Below are 26,499 nucleotides of genomic sequence, written 5' to 3' on the forward strand. Positions count from 1 at the left end.
TAACATTTTTACATATTCAGAATAGAACTCCTGATTTGGGAAAATCTTCCACCCTTGAACCTGCATGAGTCTCAACAAATGGTATTAGCATCCACCCAGCTACAAGTTAATACTTCTTCTCCCCTTTCCTATATCACCCACCCCCAAAAACTCAGCCAAAACCTGTACTTAGCTCCATCTTCACTGCTCCCACTATAGTCTAAGCCAAGAATTTTCCACTTAGATGTTAATAGCCTCTTATCTGGTTTTCTTTGCTTTCATTCTCCCTAGAATTTATTCTCTAATGGCAAGCAGACTAAACTTTTACAAAGTTAAATTTTATGACACTCTCCCTGCTAAAAGCTTTCTAATGCTTCCCACTGAATGAGAATTAAATCTAAACCAAGTAGGACCAAAACCGCTATGTGATCTGGCCGCTGCCGCCCTCTCCAACTTTTCCAGCCACTCTTCCCTTCATTTATTATGCTTCAGCCACAATGACTTTCCCCCCTGTTTTTCAAACACACTAAATTAGTTCCAGCCATAGAACTTTCTGCATTAGCATTTTCCTTGCCTGGACACTCTTCGCCAAGATTTTCATATGTCGAGCTCCTTCTTGTCAACGAGATTTAAATTTCCTTAAATATGACTTCCTCAGTAAATGCGATGTAGCCATCCAAGCCTACCGCATCACTTCGTCTTATTTCTGTTATAGCAATCATCGCTGGTACTTTCTCATTTATTGACTTATTGTTTAGTGCCTGTGTTTCCCCACCAGGCTGTAAGCTCTCTGAGAACAGAGATGCTGTCTATCCTGTTTACCACTACATCCCTAGTACCTTAGAAGAATACACAGCATAAAGGGAGAGCTCAAAAAATATATGTTGAATAAATGCTTATAGTATCTGCTATTCATAGTTATATTTTAAAAGAGTTGCTTGATTTCTAGATGAGGAAAATTTCTACACATTTTCTTTAGTGAAGCTCAATATTTTCCAATGCTTTTATTCTGGTTTGTATAAATGGCATTCACGGTCAGCAACTCAATCCTGGAAGAAATACTAAATTATACACACATGCTACCCATATTTGTAAAAGTTAAAACCCCGAACAGCTTGGAAACAACTAAAAGCCAATGGTTTGGAAGCTTTGAAACTTACCCTCTGATAGCACTGAGGCAGAGTATTTTCCAAAAAAGGAGGAGTTCTCTGCATTAATATTCCAACAGATTCTCTTAAAAGAGGAATAACACTAAAGAGAAAAAAGACAACAAACTTATTAAAGCCACATTCTGAGGATCCTGTCCTCCAAGTACAAGTACACCCCCCGACAGTAGAATATTTACTAGAATGATGTGAGGAAAAAGATCCAATCATTGTTCTAAATTTTTCATGTGATAAATTATTCTCTAAAGTAGATAAAATGTATCAACGCATGAAACACTAACCTCATACTGCTGAATAGTATGGGAGCATCTAAAAATCTAAACCCAGCAATCGCTCAACTGTCATTTAAAGTATGACTTCAAATAGCTAGAATCTTCCAGGATAATCTATAAAGCATATCATGGCCAACAGGTCCTTAACATTTATCAAATATTTACATGCATTTATCTGAACAGCACTGTTAAAGAAAATACAAAAAAAATTCACCTGGTATATTAAATCCAATATTTCATTCATTCAGTATTTTTGCAAACCGATGATTTATCAGTCTTCTTTGATTGTTAAACAATATATAGGAGCCTGGTCATAACCACAGAGCTAGTGAGCCAGCACCTCTAGGGACAGGGCCCAGAAGTCTATGTGAACTGATGTAGCTGGTGCTCAACTGGCATGTGGAAATTACTGCTTTAGGCTATTCGGATGATTAAATGCACACAAAACAATTAATGGTGTAATGGTGAGGGTGACTCTAATACAGTAGTTTTATAAACTAGCTACACATCAAATTCACCTTGGAGTCTTGTTTGTTTTCTTTTCTGACATATGGAATGAGAATCTTTGAGGGAAGCCTGAGGCACCTGCATTTTTAAAAAGCTCTGCAGGGGAGCGCAGTGAGCCAGGTACGGCGGCGCTCTATGGTTTGCAGCAGACTGAGACGGGAGGTCAGGAACAGCTTCATTACACTTACTAGCTTAAGCCAGTGTTTCTCTTAGACCTGTAGAATCTCAGAATTTCCAAAGTAAAGCCCCTCTTGATCAGAGCTGTAGGAGAAAGATATATACACACACACACACACACCTTCTAAGGAAGGTAGAAGTTGAAGTGAACCCTAAAGGCCAACTGGTATTTCGGACAGACGGAAAGGAAAGAGAAGATCCCAGTGAAGACTCAGAGGAGAGAGCGATGCTCGCCTTGCTCATTCTCATATCCCCAAGGAGGCCTAGAAGAGCGCTGGTCACCAAGTGGGCCCACAGTAAATACCTGCTGGTTAAATGAATGATAGGCATGTGGATGTCAGATGTTTTAGAATCTAGATTAAAGAAAGGAAAGGCCACAGGGAAGGAATTGGAAGACTGTTCCCATACCTTGTGTACAGTGATAAGTGCTTGGACAAGGAGGGTAAACACAGGAACAGTACTGAGAGATGCTGAGAAAACAGCGTCTGACTGGATGTAGTGAAGACACAGTGAAGTGACACCAAGGGCAAGCTCAGAAAACGGAAAGTGTGGACGGGATGGCAGTAATGAATATAAAAGCTCAAGGTGGACAGGAGTTTAAGTCACATTCAAATGAAAATATTCTTCAGTCAGACAGTGATTTATGCAGCAAGAATACTTAAGAGGCCACCCTTAATTGCTTCTTCTCCTTTAAAACCCTCATGCTCCAAATCACCAAGTGTTCATGGTTTAACATTCTAAATATTTCCTGACTCCATCCCCTCCCCTTCATTCTATTACGTTATGTCTACAATAATCCTCCACATCTTCACTTGGATTATTATAACAGCCTCCTAAGTGGTTCCTTTGCCTCTAGTCTTCTTTCCTTAAGTCCACTGTGACAGGCAGCTTCGCAGATGGATCCCAGTGACCCCTGCCTCCCTAGCATTCCTGCTCTTGTGTAACCCCAACTCCTTGAGTGTGGGCCGGACCTAGTGACCTGCTTCTAATGAATAAAACATGGCAAGGGTGACGAATGTCACTTCTATCTTAAAGGACTCTGGCTTCCATCCCGCTCACCCTACTCTGTCGCCCTCTCACGTGCTGGCTCACAGCTGCCATGTTGTGAGCTGTCCTGTGGAGAGGAACTGAGTCCCACAGCCCAGAAGAAACTCAGTCCTGTCGACAGCTGCTTCAGTGAGCTTGGAAGTGGATTCTCCCCAGACGAGCCTTGGAATGACTGTAGCCCTGGCTGACATCTTGACTGTGACCTTGAGAGAGCCTGAGTCAGAGAGCCCAGTTAGCCATGCCCAGGTCCCTGAACCAAGACAAAGATAATAACGTGTATTATTCAGCTACCAGGTTTCTGTGTAATTTGTTATGCATCTATAGATAACTAATACAACCATTCTAAAAGAGCTGCCAGACTAACCTAACTAAAATCAATACCTAACTCTATCTCTTCCTCAGTTAAAAAAAAAAACCCATTAAAAGCTCCCTACTGCCGCGGGGATTAAGTGTAAGCTCTTGCATCTGGTGTCCATTTTGATCTGTCCCCCTCTAGCTCATCTCTTATCATTCTTGCTTCACATTTCGAGCTCTGTAGAACATAAACAGACTTGCACTTTACTTTCTGCTCTTTGCTCTTTCGTGCTTTGGCTCATGCTGTAACCTCTGCCTAGAACTGTCCCTAAACTGCCCTTTAGTCTGGCTTCCATTCCTTCTTTAAAATTTCAAGTGCCACCCCTTTTCGGGCTTATTTCCTGATTCTAAACTATCCTCCAAACTGCATGAAATGTCCTCTCTGTGACACCTAGAGTAAGGCTGGAGGAAGGATGGAGGGAAAGCAACTGGAAGTGGAGTTAAGGATTTTGACAGGGAAAGAACATTGTTTATTCCGGCATCTAACCTGAAGATTACTGTCTGTTTCTAACTACTGTGCTATTATTGAAAAGGTGAGGTCCCCCTGGGTTTACAAAAAAGGCAAAGAAAAACATCATGATAGATAGAGTAATAAGGCACAATTCAACCATTACGAGGTTTTTATTTCCTCTCTCCATCCTCATGTCTCAGGAGAAAGAAAGGCTCAGTCACTGAATGTTTTTATAAACCTAATTTACAATCTTCATGTTTTCCTACTTCCCTTATTCTTCTTCTCAGAAAATGAGGCACAAAATGGATCCCCTAGAACAACTAAGAATAAGAAAAAGTATTTTTTCCCACATGCCTACTACATTTAGCTATTTTGATCATTTCTTCTCCAATCTTTATCTCAAGATACTACTAATAATGCCTGGAGATAAGTGAGGTGGAAAATCATTCAAATGGAAATCATGAGACTTGGGTTCTAATTATGCCATTAAGTAGCTTCAGATGAATAGTACAACTTTCCAGAGCATCAGTTTTTTCATCTATAAAATGAGGGAATGGATGAAATATCTAAGCAATTTCTTTAATTTATTATCATTCAATAAGGAAAAATTGGTCAAGCCACAAGGAATACTACTAGAGAGAGAATATATTTGGAAATGAAAGAAAATATAAGCGGGCTTTTATATACTAAAACAACAATAACACACAACAGCATCACCAAACAGACAGGCTTGGCAAACCAATTTAACCCATTACTAACGGGGGAATCCTGCAAATGAACTTCGTTACACAACCAATACAGATAAGCAATCATTAAGCACTACTCTTGGCTGGCATCAGGTTTTCTAGAACCAGATGGAACCTTACTCTAGCGTCGTGGAAATGGAGGCCCACTGCACCGAAGTAACTTGCCTAAGGACGCAGCTAGTGAACGGGAGAGCCAAGGTGGTAAGAGCAGGTCTTCTGACGCCAAAGTTCAAGTCAACAAGCACACACTGTACACCGACCGTGAGCCGGGCACTGCGAGGCCCCAGAAATAACAGGGTAAATAATACACAATACCTCCCTTCAGAGGAACTCAAAACCATTGAAAAAGCCTGTAGAAGTTGATGGAAATCAGGCAACAAACTTATTTAGGACCCACCATTTGGAAGAAAGCACATGCGAATTCAAAACAACTGTACACTCAGCAGGTATCCATTTTCATTTCCCATGAACTTTTGGTGCATTTTTTTTTTAATTAGTATGCTGACAACTTACTCTCAGAGATCACTCACTTTAACACTCAAGAACCATAATGTAGATAAATGTTTTAATAAAAATAACATTAGAAACAAGCACTTACTTTAAAATAAATTAAAGATATCACTGATATGAGGAAATGACTGAGGTTTTGACTGATTTAGATAACATTAGACAATGTGGAATGGTTGCCGGCTTAGGTACATAAATGTTTACATTTAATAGCAGCAAGCATTTCACCAGAGCACATGGAAGTATCACACTAACTTTCTCCAGTAAGAATTTTAAAATGCTGTTAAGAATTTCTGCTGTAGGAGCCATAACCAGCTCATGAAACTGGGGTGGGGAGGAAAAGGTGCTTTCTATATTATGTGATAAGCAGTTTAGAATGAAGGTCAATTTCTATAATGACCTTGAAGGTTATAAAAATGTAAAAGAAACCTATAGAAACTATACTTTTGCTTTTTAAAATTGTGTTTAGCTCAGGACTTTGTGTCCATGTTTTTCTGATTAACTATCATACTAGGGAATCATAAAACAGATTTTAGTGTGGATCTATCTAGCCATAATGAAAGGATATGGGGAAAAAAACAAACTTAGCAAATTCCTGACTGAGCTAATACTTAGAGCTACATCCAAACCCCAAAAGTAAGCATTTGGAAACAATTAGAGGTTCACTTCTGGTTGACTAACTCAATCCTAGCTTTAACAATGAAATACTATTCTCCTGGCATACATAAAAAGAATGAGTTATTAGGTACATGAGTTTACCAGTAAAACATGGTAATAGTTTCATTCCTCAAAAGCTGAAGGTAAATCAAATTTATAATCATATAATCAGAAGCATAAAATTAATGTGAAAGCTTAAATGCTTGCAGACTAAAAAAGCTAGAGTAGTTATTATTCTTTATTGCCAGTAACTTTGTAAATAAAAACACATTTACATCTTACTTCAAAAGCAGCTTTGAGTCAGTCTCACCATTTCAACAGTAAATAAAACTATTTAGCAATAATTTTAAACAAACCAAAGGGCATACCTTATGAAAACTTCTGACGAACAATCACACTAGTGAGAATCATAATGCTTAACAATAAAAAAATTCAGAGATCTGAAACTATTATTGATCTGAGAACAAATATCTGTTAATAATAACTAAAACACAATTACTGATTCAACTCTTTTGAACTGGCTTATTGACTAAGTCCTCCTGCATAATAGCAGTGGTTTTAAAAACCTACAAACACAACGACAGCTGTACTTCTTAAAAGAACCCATAAGTCTGCAGGCCTAGTGTATGTCAGATACTCGAAGATGTTTAGTGGACAACAAAGTCAAAGAAAACTGACCCCCAAAAGTAATGTATTCTACATTTAGACATGGTGGTCATATGGCAAGCTGTAAATGTTCAGTCGTATTTACACAAATACAATTATTCCATAGTAAGGAACAATTACCTATTAACTCAGAATTTCATAAGCCTAATATAGAACTGATAATCCCAAAGCACAAGGACTGTGATTTACTTTATAATTATACTGAGTTTCTGAAGCCTACGGTTTAAATCAATATATATTTACAGAGAACCTGTTTTACTCAATAAGGAGATAACAGATAACCTAGTATACCCCTAGAACTTGAAGCCAGTTACGAAAAGGTCACCCTTTTCCTTAAACTTCTGGAACCTAGTTATAACACTTAAGGCATCTGGTCTTTGGACTAAAAGCATGAGTCAATAATGTCCAATTAGTAAATAATTGGTAACATCTTTGTGTAGACAACACGTAATAGTTTTAAAAGTACTTTAATAACTTTTTTTCCAATTGGATCCTTATAACAACCTTAACTAACTTTAAGAAAATACTGGAATCGCAGATGTAGACAAGATTATAAAGATCATTTAGAGATTAAGACGACCTGTTCTTTATAACACACCAGTAAGAGGCAGAGCCGGCAGTGGTAACTCCGAGGCTGAAGCTCTCTGCCCTACACTGCAGCGTCTCGTCAGGATCCGGTCCTCTGGAGTCAGAGACCATGTTAAATTCTTTTTATTCCCAGTGCTCAGCACAGTCCAAGGAATATAATAAATACTTAGCACATCTCCGCTGAATGTATAATCTAGTTTAAAATTTCCAACACCAGTGGAAGATTATTAAAATGTAGAACGGCCCTTGTTTGACACGACTTTCAATCCTTCACAATAATAGTCAAATAACAAAACAGTAAAGAGCCCCCAATTTAGTCATTTCCCAAAAAGATTCTCTAATAAATAGAAGCAAAAGTATCTCATCTTCTATTCAAGTACAGGTGAGAAAGAAATAGACTTAGGCAGGAGCAATCAGCGTTCCCAGTTTTTCATGTGTAATTTATCATCTTAACAAAGGCTCTTCATGTCTATGAATAAGAATATTCTCATGAATAAGAAACTAAAATCATACCAACAATATAAGTAAAAAAAATTACTAAGTTATCTATTATGTATCCATGAGGAACAAAGGTGCAAATAAATAAGAAAAGTGAATGAGAATTCATGATAATATCCAGTCAAGAGGGAGGGAAATGGGAAGAGACAGTGGAATCAAATAAGTCAGAGGGCAAAGAGCTCCACAAGATATACAAGATCGGAATAGATCTTTTTATCATTCTCATTAAATATGGTAACATTTGTGTTGAAAAGATGACGAGACTTGGAGGAACCTCCCCACTACCTCTGGAAGCAGCTGGAAGCAGTGGCGAGGCTAAGATGGACAAAGACAGATGAAGCTCTTGAAAGATACCTGCATTTTAAAAAAGCATAGAAGTGAAGAAACAAGACAACAAAGAAAAGTTTATTTAGAAAAACCAGATGAAGTGGCAAGATATATTTGTTAATACTTTCAAAATCAAATTAATTATCACTTGGTGGCTTCAGTGATCACAAATTTCAGCTCAGAACAAAAAAACTTACAGGTTAGCAAGAAAAATCCAAGAGGAATGGGACTAAAGTGCTGATCAATATCTAGGGTCAACAAGACCGTTAGGAATCTGAGCTAAACTGTGTCTATCAAGTTTTAATTCAAGTGATTAACACTTACACAATACTTGCCAAGTGGCAGGTCTTTTCTAGACTTGATACATCTTAACCCATCTAATCTACATGTAGCAAATTATGAGGTGGGTATTGCTATCATTCTCACTTTAAAGATGAAAAACCGGGACTAAGTGACTTGCCCAGGGCACACAGCTAAATGGAAAAAAAACCAGATTCAAACCCAGGTAATTCTGCACCATAGTAAATGCTCTTAACTGCTCTGCAAACTTCGTCCAATGAAGTCAACACAAAGGTGGCTCTGCTAGTGCTCCCAAAGCACCTTTGCCTAAAGGGGAATTCTGGCTTTAGGAGAAGCTGGTCTTCAAAGTGTATAGGAGGCATGGACCACAAAAAGAAATTTAAAAGCTCAGGAAAAGATGAACAGCAATAACAGTATGAAGGTTTTCTGTCATCTGAGAGCTGACTGGTATAGTCAAAAGTTGAACAAAAGCAAACCCCTGACGCACATCCTTAATGATAACTTCCAAAGACACAAGTTTGTGAGAAGCAAACCTAACATAGAAAATGAAAAGCAAAGAGAAAAAGTACCCTTATTTAATTGTTTACCCAAATTAAACTTAAAATATCACTGTGATAGTACATTTTTAGTGAACATCTCAAAGTAGGTTTCTAATTGCTACATTAATGCTGACTAGATTAAAATGTTCAGTTGCTGAGGTAGGAGTAGAAGTCGTGTTTTCAAAGGATTAATTAAGCAAGAATACACAGTAATTTAAATGCAGGTTATACCTAGTGGTGGAGAATTTCACATTAATTACACACAAATCAACAACGAACATTACAAATAAATAACCTAAAGGGAATAATATATATTATTTTGGCAGGAAGTAAATTAAGCGTTGAAAAAACTCAATCTGCTACCCACACTAAAAATTTAAAAAATTTAAAAATACACTTTTATTTTTTTAAGTCTAAAAATATCGATGATTCTAAAGTCAAAAGAATATTAATATATGTATTTTATATACGTAAAAATACTATATACATATTCAAAGTCTCACTTCTAATCCCTTCCCTCTACTCTGTCTAGAGGTCATTTATTGTATTTGTTTTTGTTTATTCTTTATGTTTCTTTTTGAAATTACCAGAAAACACGCAGATTATGTGTGTATCTCTTCTCCTAACAGAACAGGTAACAGCACTTCCTTTTCCCCCTCGTGTGCTACACTCCTCTGTATCATGTGCTGCATTCCAGGTGCCATTTTGTTTCCTTAACAATGTATCTTGAAAATAATGCACATTACCATATAGAGATCTTCCTTATTTTTTAAAAAAATTGTTACAGTAAAAAACATGTAACTCTAAATTTATCATCCTAACCATTTTAAAATGTTTATTTCAGTAGTGTTAAGTAACACTGTTGTGCAAAAGTCTCTAGGACTTTTCCATGTTGCAACACTGAAACACTATAGCCATTAAACACGAACTGCCTCCCCCAGCAACCACTTGGCAACTACTTTCTACTTTCTGTTTCTATAATTTTGACTACTTTATATATGTCATAAGAGTGGACTCATACAATATTTGCTCTTTGGGATTGGCTTATTTAGCTTAGCATAATGTCCCCAAGGTTTATCAATATTGTAGTATGCGACAGAATTTCCTTCTTTTTAAAGGGTGCATAACATTGCATTGGATGTAGACACCACAGCTCCTTTATTTATCCATCTGTCAGTGGACACCTGGGTTATTCCCACCTTTTGGCTATTGTGAATAATGCTGCAATGAACATGTGTACATGAATATCTCTTCGGAACATGGCTCTGAGTTCTTTTGGGTATGTATCCAGAAGTGGAATTGCTAGATCATACATGGTAACTCTATTTCCCTCTTTTTGAGAAACACCAATACTATTTTTCATAATGGCTGAACCATTTTACATTACCACTAACAGTGCACAAAGGTTCCAGATTCTCCACATCCTTACATCCTTGCCAACACTTATTATCTTATTCTTTTGATAGTGGACATTCTGACGGGTGTGAGGTGATGTCTTGTCATTTTGATTTCCATTTCCTTAGTGATTAATGTTGAACATCTTTTCATGTGCTAATGGCCAGTTGTATATATACATACTTACATATATATATATATATTTTTTTTTTGGAGAAATGTCTATTAAAGTCTGTTGCCTATTTTTAAATTTGGTTATTTGGTTTTTTGTTATTGTTGTTACTGCTGTTCTTGAGTTGTAAATCTTCCTTATATATTCTGAATGTTAATCTCCTACAAGATGTATGATTTGCAATTATTCGCTCCAGTTCCATAGATTACCTTGCACTCTGCTGATTATGTCTTCTGATGAGCAGAAGTTCTTAAATTTGGTAAAGTTCAATTTGTTTATTTTTTATTTTGTTGCCTGTCTTTTTTTGGTTTATATCCAAGAAATCATTCCCAAAACCAACATCCTGAAACTTTCTCCTATGCTTTTGTCTAGGAGTTTAATAGTTTTTGATCATACATTTAGTGTCTTTAGTCCATTCTGAGTTAATTTTTGTACGTGGTGAAAGGTAAGCAACCAATTTCAGTTATTCTTTTCTTCTTTTGCATGTGGATATCCAGTTTTCCCCAAACCATTTGCTTTTGCCTCACTGTGTAGTCTAGGCACCATTGTCAACAATCATTTGGCTACATCTATGCGAAGGTTTATTTCTGGGCTCTCTATTCGGTTCCACTGTCCTATGTATCTGTGACTGTGTCAGGACCACACCATCCTAACTACTGGTGCTTTGTAGTATGCTTTGAAGTCAGGGAGTGTGAGGCCTCCAACTTTGCTCTTCTTTTTAAGATTGTTTTGGCTATTCATGGTCTCTCATATTCCATATATGTTTTAGGATTTTTTTTTCTATTTCTGAAAAAAAATTGCCATTGGGATTTTGGTAGGGATTGCATTGAATCTATAGATCACTTCAGGCAGCTTACACATTTTAACAATATTTAAGCCTTCTGATCCATGAGCATGAGCTGTCTTTCCATTTATTTATTTTCTTTGATTTTTTTTTTTTAGCTATGTTTTTTAGTTTTCAGTGTACATGTGTTTCACCTCCTTGGTGGAGTTTATTCTTAAGTATTTTAAGTTTCTTGATGCTATGCTAAATGGGATTGTTTTAAAATTTCCTTTTCTGATTGGTTATTGTTAGTGTATAGGAATGCAACCAAGTTTTTGAGTGTTGATTTTGTGTTCTGCAACTTAGCTGAATTATTTTATTAGTTCCAACAGTTTGTGTGTGTGTGTAATCTTCAGGGTCTTCTACATATGAGATCATGTCTTGTGTGAGCAGAGATACTGTACTTCTTTGCCAATTAGCATGTCTTTTATTTCTTTTCCTTGTCTGCTCTGGCTAGAACTTCAGTATATGGCAAACAGTAGTGGTAAAATTGGGCATCCTTGCCTTGTTCTCAATCTTAGAGGAGAAGCTTTCAGTCTTCCCCCAGGTGTGGGTTTTTCATATACGGCATTTATCACACTGAGGTAGTTTCCTTCTATTCTTGGTTTGTTGAGCGCTTTTATCATGAAAGAGTGTTGAATTTTGTCACTTTTCTGCACTGATTGAGATGACAGTCTTTTCTTCATGTAGTGTATAATACTGAGTGATTTGCGTATGTTGAGCCATCCTTACATTCCAAGTATGTCTCCCCTGGACATGATGTATGATGTTTTTAATGTGCTGCTGAATTTGGTTTGCCTAATGTTTTGCTTGGGATTTTTAAATCAATATTCATCAGGGATATTGGTCTACAGTTTTCTTCTCCTGTTGTGTCCTTGTCTAGTTTTGGTATCAGGGTAATGCTGGCCTCATGAGTTTGGGAGTCTCCTCTCCTCTTCAATTCTTTGGAAGAGTTTGAAAAGGACTAGTGCTAATTCTTCTTTAAATATTTGGTAGAATTCACCAGTGAAACCATCTGATCCTGGGCTTTTCTTTGTTGAGAAGTTTTTGATTACTGCTTCAGTCTCCTCGCTAGTTATAGATTTGTTCAGACTTTTAAAATTTTCTTCATGATTTAACCTCCGTAGGCTGTAGGTTTCTAAAATTTATCAATTTCTTCTAGCTTTTCCAATTTGTTGGCATATAATTGTTCATAGTAGTCTCCTAAAATTTTTTATTTCTGTGATACCAGTTTTAACATCTTCTCTTTCATTTCTTCTCTTTTTTTTCCTCAGTTGGTCTAGGAAAGTTTTGTCAATTTTGTTGACCTTTTCAAAAAACCAGTTCTAGGTTTTCTTGATTTTTTTCCTATTGTTTTTCTAGTCTCTATTTCATTTATCTCTGCTCCAACCTTTATTATTTCCTTCTTTCTGCTGACTTTGAGTTTTGTTTGTTCTTCTTTTTCTAGTTCCTTGAGTTTTAAGGTTAGGTTGTTGACTTGAGATCTTTTTTTTTTTTAACATACAAATTTATTGCTATGAACTTTCCTCTTAGAACTGTTAGGGTGAATTCCATACGTTTTCGTATGTTGTGTTTTTGTTTTCACTTGTTTCCAGATATTTTCTAAATTCTCTGGTGATTTCTTCTTTGACTCATTGGCTATTAAAGAGTATGTTGTTTAATTTTCACATAGTTTTGGATTTTCATGTTTTCCTTTTGCCACTGAATTCCAGTTTCAGCCCATCATGGTCAGAGAAAATATTTAGTATAATTTCAACATTCTAAACTTTGTTAGAACCTCTTTTGTAATATAACACATCATCTTTCTGAGAGAATGTTCCATGTGTATTGTTGGGTTAGGCATAGAGGATCTATAGTGTTCAAGTCTTCTCTTTCCTTACTGAGCCTCTAACGACTGACGGTTGCTGTAAGGTAGGGTATTGAAATCTCCTATTACTGTGTTGCTGTTTCTCCCTTTCCTTTCATCAAGGTTTGCTTCACATATTTGAGTGCTCTCATGTTAGCAGCATATATATTTAAAATGTGTTATATCTACCCAGTGAATTGGCCCTTTTATCCTTATATAATGTTCTTTTTTGTCTCCTATGACAGTTTTTATCTTAAAGTCTATTTTGCTGATATAAGTATGGCCACCACTGCTCTCCCACGTTTCTGTTGTATGAAGTATCTTTTTTGCCCTTTCTCTTTTAGTCTATGTGAGTCCTAATATCTAAAGTGAATTTCTTGTAGGCAGAATGAAGATGAATTTTTTTTAAATCCATTCAGCTAGTCTGTCTTTCAATTGGTATGTTTAAAACCTTTACATATAAAGTAATTACTGGCATGGAAGGACTTACTATTGCCATTTTGTTCAGTTTTCTGTCTTGCAGCTTTTTCGTCTTTCTTTTCCCTTTGTTCCTCTCTTGCTGTCTTCCTTCATGTTTCATTGATTTTTTTTTTGTAGTGACATGTTTTGATTTCCTTTCCATTTCCCTTTGTGTATATGCTATAGAAAGCTTCTCTGTGGTTATCACTGCATGTGACAAGTTGCTTTTCTTTTGCTGCTTTCAAGACTCTCACTTTGTGTTAAGTTTCTTGAATTTGTATATCCATCTTTCTTCTTGGATTTGGGAAGTTTGAGCCATTGTTTCTTTAAATAGGCATTCTGCCTCTTTCTCTATTACTTTACCTTCTGGGACTGCATATGTTGTTTGGCTTGTCCATAAATCCCTCAGATTCTGCTCATTTTTCTCATTTTTCTTCTTTTTTCTCTTTTGCTCCCCTGCCTCAATAATTTTTTTAAGTCCTGCCTTCATAGTTCACTGATTCTTTCTTCTGCCTGGTCACATCTGCTGTGGAGCCCCTCCAGTAACACCTTCAATTCAGTTCTTGTTCTTCTGTTTGGCTCTTCCGTAGTTTCTCTCTCTTTGATGATATTCCCGCTTTGTTCATGTAACATTTTCCTGGTTTTGTTTAGTATCTACCTATGCTTTCTTTTAATTAGTTGGGCATCCTTATGATGGCAATTTTTAATTCTTTATCTGTCAATTCATATGTCTCCTTTTTAAAAAGTTTTGTTTCTGGATATCTAAGTGTTTCCACGGTTGGCTCTTTCTTTGTATGTCTTATTTGTTGCTGTTGAGATTTCAGCATCTGAAGAATCAGCAAACTCTCCAGACTTCGTGGTCTGGCTTCATGCAGGCAGGACTTTCTCTACAGAGTCTGGGTGGAGATTCAGGAGATTCTCAACCCTTTTCTTGGTATGTGTCCTCAGCTTTGCATACAATCAGTTTGAAAACGTTTGCTCGCTTCTACTCAGGAGCTCCCCCTGGTGTCTAACCGCAATATTGCTGCTTTCTGGAACTGTAGTAAACCAGCCTTAGGGTTCCACCTAGTGTCTGTCTGTGGTACTGCAGACCGTAATGCAGAACTGATGTCTGTTCTCAGGGATACCCAACACGGCACCTGTTTTTGTCAATATTTGAACACAAGCAAGACAAATCTCTCAAGCAGCCCCCACACTAAAAGTCAGTTGGAAGTATGTTAAACTCCTTTCCCTCCCCAGGGAATAAGGTGGGAGTTGGGGGTTTCCTCCTATACAGCCCAGCACGTTCAGGTATGGCGGGTAGGAGCGTCTACAATTTAAATAGGGAGTGTCATTAATTTCCAGTCAAGCTTCCATGTGGATGGTGTGCAGGAACCTTTTAATTAGTTTCTGGATTTCTCACAGAAGTATTCTGTCAGTCTCTGTCTCTGTGGAGGAAAGAGCGTTTAGAGCTTCCTATTCTGCCATCTTGCTGATGTCACTTCCTCGTCCCCCTTTATTCATTTTATTTAGGGCTGCATTGAATTCCCTTACTGATGTACATTTGTGTTCCAATCTTTGGCCCAAACAAATAAGCCACAACCAATGGCTTTAAAATATATCTTTCCATATTTTTTCCAATTTATCTTTAGGATATGCTCCTAGAAGTGGGATTGCTTAATCAAAGGTAAATACACATTTAATTATGCTAGATGTCAAAGTCCTCTCCAGAGACAGAACCATTCTCACTTTTATTAGTAATATAAGAGAGTATTTATTTTACTTATAGCCTGGCCAAAACATTATGCAAATTTTTGGATATTTATCCACTTAACTGGTGAGAAGTAAGGTGTTACAATGTAGTTTTAATTTGTATTTCTTTTTTTTTTTTTAATGAATGAGGCTTAACTACTTTTACAAGTTTAAAAGTCATCTGTATTTATTTTCCTCTGAATTAAATGAGCTTACACTGTTACCTATTCTTCTATCAGGCTTTCAGTTTTTAAATTTAACTTTTATTTTCCTATATTAGGAAAGTTAGCCCTTCATGGCCTAAGTGGCAAACACTTATCCCATTTTATTATGCTTTTTGACTTCCCTTACGGTGCTTTTTTTCCTTTTTTGTAACTTTTTTTCTTTTAATGTAACTTAATTCATCAATCTTTTCTCTCATTACTGATTCTAGGTTTTGAGCCATAGCTGTTCCTCTAATGTTCTCCTGTTGTAGAATAATTCAGGCATGCTTTCTCCTAGTATTAGCATGGGTTGATGCTTTACTTTTAGAGCTCCAATTTGGAGTTTATCCAGGTACACAGTATGAATTACAGTTCCAAATTTATCTTTCTCCACATGGTTATCCAGTTATTAGAAAGCCCATCTTTTCTCCACTGATTCAGAATGCCACCTTTATCCCTACAGTATTTCTATTTGCATATAAATCTATTTCTGGAATTTCTAATCTGCTCCATTAGGCTGTCTGCTTTTTCAGGCATCTCACTATTTTGATTATAAAGGTTTTACACTTTATATCTTCTTTTCCAATATTTTCTTGGCTACCCTTCCTGCTTGTTTTTCCTTAAAAACTTTAAAATCAATTTTTACTACCCTGTCTCTAGAAAAAATAAACTGTTGGTATTTTTATTATAATAGTTTAAATTTATAAATAAACATAAGGGTTAACATGTTTATGATGTTGATTCTTTTTTTAACCTACCACTTTTATTTTTAAATTTTGTCTATTAAATTTTATTATTATTATTATTATTATTATTATTATTATTATTATTATTATATTAGTAATTTTTATTACTGGGAATTGAACCCAGGACCTCATGCATGCTAAGCACATACTCTTATCACTGAGCTATATCCTCCCCTACGATATGATGTTGATTCTTCAAAAAACATCATTAATTGACAAAAAGGCTGTTTGAGTCTACTTTGGGATTTCTTAGAAGTATTTAAATTTTTCCTCCTATTGTAAGTGTTACATATTTTATCTCTAGATTGTCTATTATTGCTACTGAAAAAGTGTCTTCTGTTTAATTGTATCATTCAACTGGATTTTGCATTTATATAAGGAGGACTAATTCTGGACATCAATTTTGTATCTGTAACTTTACTAAATTATCTGTCATACTTTTTCCATTGATTCTTAGGGGGTTTGAAGAAATAAAATCATATATTTAACATAAAAGAAAAATCTCTTCTTTCCAATTTTTAAGCTTCAAATGCCTTCTCTTATCTAATGTTATTGGCTTATGATCACTAATACATTATTGCACTTGCTCTGTTCCTTCTAATATCTCTAAGACTGTCTGCTCACCTTTCTTAACTGTGGTTCTTCTTCTGAACCACTGAATATACAAAGTGATTTGAATGACTATTTCTCAATTCCCCCAAGGATAGTACATAGCCATTACTTTCCCAGATGCATAGGTGGAGTTAATAATTACATACAAATGGATGCATTAGGGCATTAGGGTATTCTCTCTCAGAATGCTGGCTGAGAAAGGCTGTTAGACTAATCAGTATTTATATATGCTCTTACTAACTATGATGGTTTTACATATGAATTAAAAATACAATTACTATCCAATAATGTTCCCATATGTTCAATTTGACAAATATGGATACAAACACCAACTTAAAATCTTGACAAACTGTTTACCTTTATCTTAGTCACCAAAAGTATAGTTCATAAATTACAACCACTCGAAAGACAAACCACAAAGGAAATTGTTAGGCAACACCCAAAAACATTTTTGAAAAAAAATCCATAATTTCTCATATATATAACTATTTGGACATATGGTAGTATTTTGTTTAAAAAATGCCTTTTTGACTTAATAGAAGCTATAAATAATTATCTATTTAATGACAAAATCAACAAGATTTATCAAAATCAGTATTTAATCCAAATCCTGTATTCATGAACAATGATTATCACCTATGGTTTAGAATTTCAAGTTTATAATTTGTTTCATTACTGCATATTCTTTCCATTTCACACCTCAATTTATGACCATTACCTGTCATTTCTAAAGCCTGTTAATTAGTTTGCTCCTAAAGGTTGACCTATTTTTCCTTTATTATGATAAGAAATAAATATATTATTTGAAAAACTTTTGCCCCTAATGAAAAGACAATTTAAAAAAAAAAGTTTTTCTTTGTGTTTACAAATGATTACAGTGAAAGGTACAAAGTGCCACAGGATGGTAACTTGTGAGCTGTAGTAAACGGATTAAAGAAAAGAGAAAAAAAAAAAAAAACAAAACCTCCAGCAAGGCTTCAGAAATATCACACCAGTAACAAAACATTTCTACATCCTGTTTATGTATTTTTTCCCATCATGCACAGGCACCCCTTTGATTTAAGTGAATCAAAAATCAAGCAACAGAGCTATGTAAATGGCGTCACTTTTAAAGCTCAGTGCAATTCAAAGCTATAACCAATGGTTCAGATTTCTGTACTCTAAGTTATGAATCCACTTTCCACTGTGATTCAGCTTACAAGTGGGGAAAAGGAAGCAAAATCACACTGAAATCCCCTGTATTTTCAGATAATAAAAAAATTACACTCTCACTAATAAACTCAATCTCCTGCTTTTCATTGGGAAACAAAATTCATCTCAGTATAATTCAGTTTCACCCACAAGTTTATATCACCTTTGCTTATGTTAGAAAATCATGGGAGACAAAATGTCTTTTTCTAGGAAATCATTAACTTGAAAGTGATAATGCAACATTGGGCAGCCTAGAAAGGATAGACATCTATTTCCACGGTATGTTCTCAATTGAGGCACATTTAGATCTAGAGAATATGTAAAGAGCGCCATCATTTCTCTTGCTTTTAGTGAAATGCAAATATATATAAAAATTAACGGTAAGGAAAATTACTTCTCTATACTCCAGTTTGTTGAGTCCTTAAAAGTTTTCACTGATCTCCTAAAATCAGCTTTGGCTAATTAGGCAAACTCTTAATCAGTTTGAAAAACATCTCAAAGTTAATCTCTCTGCAAATATTTCATTATCACGTGAATACTTAAGTAAATTGAGTTTGCTTTCTTAACAAAAAAAACAGACTGAACTCGAATGTCTTTATTTGGTACTTTAGAGTGCCCTTGTTTTTTTTTAATTGCCCTCCATTAAAAAAATATTATATATATATATAAATAAAATGTATATAATACGCTTTTTTTAAGGCAAAATCAGAATTGCTGATTTACCTTACAGAATTTAGGAAAGAAGCCTAATGTAAAAATTACATCACCCAGAGACATCCACTTAACATTCAGGGAGATTTTATATATATATATATGTATGTTTTCCTCATGATACATGTAAAGAGAAATATATACTTTAGATATGGACTCTTTATAATAATGACTCATTCTTACCTGTTGCCCTGTTTCTTGCATTAAGACCATGCTATCTAATAAATCATCCCCAAAATTATTAACTTAAAACAGTAACTGTTCTATTATCTCTCAGCTAGAACTTCTGAATGCTCTACAACTGACCAAGCTTAATAATCATCGCATGTAGTAGAAACTCAATAATGGGGAGAAAAAAGGCCTAAAAATGACTGTAAAGAAATACTGTGAAAGTGGTAATGTGACCTCTGGCTGTTGTGATCCTCACCGATCTTTTTTGATTTCTTTATACTTTTCATCATTTCCCAAGTTTCCTATCTGATACCGTATTTACTATCAGAAAAAGCTAAAAACTTTTTTTCCTACTTAGAAATTAGTTTTGTATACATAATACAGATAAACAGAGGCTCAGCATAAAAGAAAAACGTCAAATCCTTAAGAATATTGACATGGTTCCCTTGGCTGGTGGAACTATGGATAATTTTTTTCTTCCTTATCCTTTTTTATATTTTACCAAGTTTCTGTATCAACATAATTATTCCCATAATTAAAAAAGAAACTACTTTTAAATATGCTATTTTCATTAAATCTTCAGCCTCTCCCCTGAATAGCCATAGCATGTTCATGCTCTACCTGAAAATTGGCTGTCGTCTGAGGACACTTTTCCGAACAGCCCAGTTAAGGGTACTGTTTCCCTGCTCACACCCCCTGTACCACTGGGGCTGGTGGTGAGGGAAATGCGCTCCTTGCTTCTCAGTACTGTTGTTCCTCCTACCTTCCCTCAAACAGCTCCTTTAAGGCCATGCCACCCCATTATTCCACCCTCTGCCCAGCCTAATTACTAGTGATACAATTCTTGATAGCTCCTCCGCAGTCACTGAAGAGTTTAGCAACAGGCTTATTCTCTTCCCACTTCCAGCTTTTTCATTACTCTTAGTTTAAACATCCACGTGGACCATCCATCTGACGCCTCTATATGATGATGCTTTCCTGCGTCCACCCCTATGATCAAGCCTTAGATCTTAGGATCTCAGTCTCAAGTATCTCACCTACTTCTGGATTTCTTCCCTCAATCCCTCCACCCCAGCACTTCTCCCAGAACTGCAATCCACTAGCCTATCACTTTCCTTTTCTTCTTCAGACTCTGTTATTGCCTTTAAACCTTAATTTCCCACGACTGTAATCCCTGCCTTGCTCCTTTCTCACTCTGTTAGCACTCACCCGACAGAACCCCAAACCGTTTAAACAGGCAACTCTCTGCCTACTCCATACCTTTTATCAAGCAGCCGAACAAGACTAGAAAAAACATACAGCCGTGCTGGTTGTTTTCACTTTAAATTCGTGACCACAAACCTCAAAGGGAGCCCTCCGCGTTGCCACAGTCACACTGCTCCCCTCACAGCAAAGGCCTTGAAAAGGAGTTGACTAGTTACCTCCATTTCTCCCCCTCCCGTCTTCTCTTGAAGCGACTCTCATCAGGCTTTCGTTCTCATCACTCTTCTAAGTGTCTTATCCGAGTTACCAGTTATCAGCCCCAAAGCCTTTAATATGCTTGATCATTCCTTCCTGTTTGAAATGCTTTCTTTACTTGGCTCCTAAAACAAGGCATGCTCATGTCTTTCCTCCTGCCTCACCGGCCACCCCAATTTACTCTCCTCTGCTGGAGTTGCCTCCTGTCCCCCACCTCCTTCAGGGCTCAGTCCTCAGACCGTTTCTATCTTAAAAGCCAACTGTAGTTGATGGTTGTGGCTGCTTGAAACACTGTATTGAAAGGAACCCGGAAGCTAAATTGGGTTCAGTAGAAAACAGAGTTGTTTTCCAGGAAAATGGAAGGGTTAGGAATTGCGGCATTCATGCAGGTAAGGGCTACTCTGTGACTTTAAACCTACATGTGGACTACTTCCAATCTTTTCTGCTTAGCTGAGTGCTCCCAAGAATTCTGTATCTGTACCAGCGCCTCCTACTGGAGATCTCCACACGACTGTCTAATGAGAGATCTCAAACCTAGTGACAACCAAGCGGAACTTCTGATCAGCAATGCCCTTCGAAACAAGTGAACAGACATTACTCGCCCTCAGAACTCTGTCCTTCAGTAGTGGCAACTTCATTCACTCAGTTGCTCAAGTAAAAACTCTAGGAATGATCCTTACTTCCCCTCTTTTAGTCAACGCTTCACCTAAACATTTATATCTATGAGCAAATCTCATTGGCTCTAGGTCCAAAGCATTTTCTAACTTGACCCCTGTCTCCCCACCGCCTAGATTACTGGTACCTTGTACCAAGCCACCACGGCCTCTTATGTGGTCCACTACAACACCTTCCTAGCTGGTCTGCCGGTGTGCCCTCCTGCCCCCTTATAATCTATTACCGTCACAGCAGCCAAAATTATTTGTAACAGTACAAATCAAATAATGTCACTCTCCTAGAGTTTCCTGCTCTGCTTGAAATAAAATATGACTCGTAACCCTGGCTAATTTCCTCCGGCCTGTCTCTCCAACTCTATTTCTAAGCAGTCTCTCACCCCCTAGACTTCTGCCATTTGGGGAACCTCCCTTTAGTGCCAATGCTTTCACTCCAGGGTTTTTATACTAGCTGCTCCTTAGACTAGAATGCTCTTGTGACATTCTGACCTCAATTTACATCCTTCCTCTTCGGAAGTCTTCCCTTATCACTCAATCTAAAGTGGCACCTCAGTCACTATCACCCTATCTTACTCTCTGCACAGTTAACTGCTTGATATCTGAGTGGTTTATTGATGAATTTGTTTGTTCTCTCTCTCTCTCTAATGCAAGATCAAAACCGTGAGTATCTTCTCCTTTCACCACCCCGGTAAGAAGGTCTACTTAATAAATGTTCATTGATTGGGATTAGCAGATATAAACTACTACATACAGAACAAATAAACAAGGTCCCACTGTGTAGCACAGGGAACTAACTATACTCAGTACCTTGTAATAACCCATAATGAAGAAGAACATATATGTATGACTGAACCACTATGCTGTGCACCAGAACACAACACTGTAAATCAACTATACTTCAATAAAAAAAATTCATGGAAAATGATTTGTGTAATTTTTTTAGTATGTTATATTTCAGTAAAAAAAAAAAGGTCTTTCATTCTGTGCGTGTGTGTGTGTGTGTGTGTGTGTATTTATTTCTTCATATCTGTGAAACAACTGAATGAGACTAGAACTAAATTAAGAACTCCCTACTTGGGATTAGAGAAAGGAATTCTCTGAAGCTGAAAAAACACAAATTTATTTTGATTCAAATCCAAACTGTACAACTTTTTGCCTGGCAGAGGTAGGTGCTGACTTTACAATAATGAAAAAAGTTTGCCCTCGTGGAGCTTAAGGGAGACAACGAGAAATACTACTGCAATACAGTATGTAAACATCATAGGAGGAACAGCAGATGGTTCTATAGGTATACTTAACACAGCCTGAGAGGGGGAGAAGCAGGAAATGCTTCCTCGAGGAGGTGCCATTTAAGCTGAAATCTGATCTTAAGGATGAGCAGTTATGATCCATGCACTTGCGGGGGTGAAGTGGGGGGGGAGACACTCAGTGAACGAGTATTTTATTCTGGATGGAGGAAACATTAGCGAAGTCCAGAATCCAGAGAGCTCATAACATGTTTTCAGGGAACTGAAAGTTATTTGCTGCGGCTGGAGAGCAGAATGTAAATTGAGACGGGGAGAGAGAAAGACTGAAGAAGTACATGGGTACCAACATGAAGCCCTGCTAGGGAGTTCAGACTTTATCCTGAGGGTAAGAAAGCCATGGAAGGACTTAAAGCAAGATAACTTTTCCAGGCACCTTCATCTTTATTAAAGAAAGATCACTTTGGCCACAGTGTGGAAAATTTTAGAGGGAGACAGAAAGGCCAACTCTTCTAAGCAGCAAATGAGAGGAGAATTAGGGCAGTAACAATGGAGGCAAAGAAAATTAAAGATTAAGATCCACACTGGAATTTGACACAACACTGTAAAATGATTATAAATCAATACAAAATGTTAAAAAAAATTAAGATCCTACTCTAAGAAGTACCAGAAGCAGCCAAGAATTATGACACAAAAGAAAATGAATACTAAACATGCAAATAAGGAGGTACAGATGTAAGTTACCAAGTCTATCAGGAGTTAAGTTTCATAGAATATGTGATATCTAAGCTGAACTTTCAAGAAAGTATAGTAAGACTTCCAGAGATGAAGACAAGACATCCCAAGCTTTAGAAAAGACTTTTACATAGCAGAGTTGCTTCCTAGTACAAATAAAGAAAAATTTTAAATAATCTGCATGTTTAAAATGTCTATCCTATTTTTTAGCAAAAAACTTTAAAATCTACATTTATGACTAATTTATAAGATTATAATTTCATTGCAATTTATCAAGTCTATTCTATTCAACCACAAGCTATAAAAATCAGTCTGCCCTCTAGGAGGTCTTTATTATCATTACAAAGATAGCTTTACTAACAGTAAAATCATATGGATAACTTAACAAAATCAGTCCAATCAAGATATATCTATATAAATAGTTCTAGATTGTGAAATAAAGGTGCATATTGTTCATTATTTTGATAAAAATTTAAATAATAATAAACTGACATAAATTTAAGAGATAATAACTATACACTAGTTCAGAAAATATTTATTAAGAATTTATATACACCCACTTGCACACTTTTACATACACACTGGTACTATGATAGATGATTGAGAGCCAAAGAGCTAAGATCCTTCCTCAAGAATTTATAATTTAGATAGGGAAACAGAAGTAAATATACTTCGGTAAGCATTGTTACAAGACTTCGGCAATGATAATGTGACTTTATAAATTAAAAATAGTTCTAGAAGAGACTTTAACATTCTTTTACATTTCACACTGTAAAAATACAGGTGTCAAAGGGATAACATTCTAACATTAATACATTTTATATTTCTAGTGTTCTACTCTACAGATACAGTGTTGGATTTGAGAAAATTGCTACTGATTTGATTTACAGACCAAAAAAAGATTACTAAATATCTAAAAGAAATATCAAAACTTAGGTAAAACACAGGGAAAAATAGGAAGATGAAAAGAAATAAGTCTATGCAAAAATCTGTTAAAGACCAAAAAAAAAAAAAAAAAACCTCCACCATAATAATAGTTTAGATCTGTAATTTAAGTAGCATATTTATCACCTCTCGGTTTAATCCTTGAGAGGAAAACACCAGCACTTACCTTACAACTATGAGCATGGCTATCAGGATTGAACAGATAGGATCTGCTATCATCAGACCGAAATTCTGCATCATGATGGCAGAGGCAATGACACCGATACTCCCCAGTGTATCCGCCAGAATGTGTAAAAATACACCTAGAAATAAAGCATAAGGAAAATCAAAACATTTTCTGATCAACTGAAAATGCAAATATTACTTAAAACTATATTCTTGATTTTATATATACAAAACTAAATACCAATTTGAAAATCAGAATGCAGATTCACTGTTTAGTAAAGAAGTAAAAGTAGCTTTGGGAATCGAAATAGTCTTTTCTTTTTAAAAAATACCGAGGGTTAAAATATTTGACTCATAAATTACATTTGCCCTTAAGGACCCTTAATAATTTGCTATAATATAAAAGAAGTAGAGATATAAATTGATTTAAAAAATGTTTGTGTGCATTCATCTCTGGTTAAGAGTCCAAAAGCTAATAACTTGTTAGGAGAAAACTGCATTAGACTGAAAGAATCAGTCAAGAAAACATTGTTCATAATTACAAACATGTACACACAGAGCCCTCTGCTGGCAATTGAAATTACTACCATTTGAGACTAGAATTTCCTATGGACCTCAACTCTACTAATCCCGATAAACTTGATTATCCTAAAGGGATTGTTACCTATAGTTACATGCTAAACTCTAACCTGATATAAAAGAAAATAGAAATGGGAATATTTTAAAGTAGATGTAAATATATTTTTAGCCTTTGATAATTAAATATTGAAATGGTAGGACACTGAAGTTCTTTCTAACTGCCCAAGAACCTAGTCCCAGGAACTTACCTGATCTTTCAGCTATCTATCGGGCTCTTCAGCCACCATGGATTGATGGACACTCAGAAAAAACAAACTAATTTTCACAATAGCTCGTATAAAAGATAACCAGGAAGGTAAATCTAACCTCCCATCCTTCAACCTGTGATGATTTCCAGAACTAAAAAAAAAATTCCTATCATCAAGGCTGCATTCACAGCACTGAATGTAGATGCATTACATACGTATGATTACAAGCTATTTCAGCAAATGCTGTCCTAAAACCATTCCACATATTTCACAAATGGAAAACTAGTGACTAGAAGACACACTTAAGCCCCCTGAAATAAGCTCCTCGGTGTGCAGGAACATACTCACAGTGAAAAAGTAAAAAGCAAGAGCTGTATCAAGAAATAGGGGAGAAAGTAAGTGAAGGAGAGAGTGGAACACCAGCTAGTGAGGAAGTCAGACTGAAGTCAAAAGTTAATAAAGGCAGGACGACAGGGAGCTGGGACTCAGGGAACTTTGACAACGAAGTCGAAATGGAAATCCAGGGCCGAAGATCGGTTCACATTCCACAAAAGAAACTACCAAAGTTCACAGACAAGACTGATTTTCTCTGGCTTGTAAAATTTTGTAATATATCATTTTATATAATATATAGGCTCCTGTTTAGGTGTCATCATTTGATGCCTCTGGATATGAGACAGATCTCATTTTGTATTACATTTTTAAGAATATAATGGACTTTACTTTTGAGAGCAGTTTTAGGTTCACAGCAAAATAAGTGGAAGGTGCAGAGAGTTTCCTTATACCCATGGTCCCAACTCACGCATAGCCTCCCTCATTGTCAATATCCTCCACCAGTGTAGTGTGTTTGTTACAACTGACACATCATTATGACCCAAAGACCATAGTTCATATTAGGGTTCACTCTTCGTGTTGTATATTCTTTGGGTTTGGATGCATTACATTTTTAGCACTAAAATTTTTTACAACACAAATACATATTAAATATTATTCTTTGAAAGAATATTTAATAATCTCACAGAAGCAAATGTACTATTATTGATGTTACTATAGTCACTGGCATGGGTATTGCTTATATTTAAGCAGTATAGTTTCTGAATATTTTAATCTTCTTATTAAATCTGAGAAAACAGCAAAGTGACAAAGGAATATCTGCTAAAATACCTAATAGTATATATTTAAAAATCAACTAGGAAGGCTAACATTTTAAACACAAATCCTACAGTATGTGTTTTTCTTAAAGGAAGACTTCAGATAGCTCAAAACTATGAAGCCAGTTTCATAAAACTGAGAAATACACAAATTGCCATCATACCTTGTAAAATCTGTCTGCTGGGTCCTGCTGTTTCTTTTAAGGAAGGGCCATCTGTAGAGAGTTAAGTTAAATTATTTTAAAATACATCTTCAATTCCTGATTCAATTTTTGCAATTCAGAGTACTTTTCGTTCAAATGTATTGTGAAGGACGCTTGACTACATGGCCACATCAGACTTACAAAATTATTTTTAAATTTTAATATAGTAATTGAATGGAGACTGACATAGGAAATCTCAAAATGTGTCAACAGTACAGAGTAGTCAGGAAATTATTACATTAAGCAATCTGGTAAAAAA

At 36.0% G+C, this 26,499-nt stretch overlaps 1 protein-coding gene across 1 annotated transcript in view; it reads right to left on the bottom strand.

Moving 5' to 3' along the window:
* Window positions 1-26,499, bottom strand: part of SLC30A7 (solute carrier family 30 member 7) — a 68,525-nt gene that overhangs the window by 13,354 nt on the left and 28,672 nt on the right. The window contains exons 7-9 of the mRNA XM_006197370.3: window positions 26,202-26,252; window positions 24,061-24,196; window positions 1,140-1,230 (exon numbers count right to left, since the gene is read on the bottom strand). Coding sequence (XP_006197432.1) covers window positions 1,140-1,230; window positions 24,061-24,196; window positions 26,202-26,252 — 278 coding nt within the window. The remainder of the gene's footprint in view (window positions 1-1,139; window positions 1,231-24,060; window positions 24,197-26,201; window positions 26,253-26,499) is intronic.

The sequence above is a fragment of the Vicugna pacos genome, chromosome 9 (genome assembly GCF_048564905.1).
Source record: "Vicugna pacos chromosome 9, VicPac4, whole genome shotgun sequence".
NCBI classification, from domain to species: Eukaryota; Metazoa; Chordata; class Mammalia; order Artiodactyla; family Camelidae; genus Vicugna; species Vicugna pacos.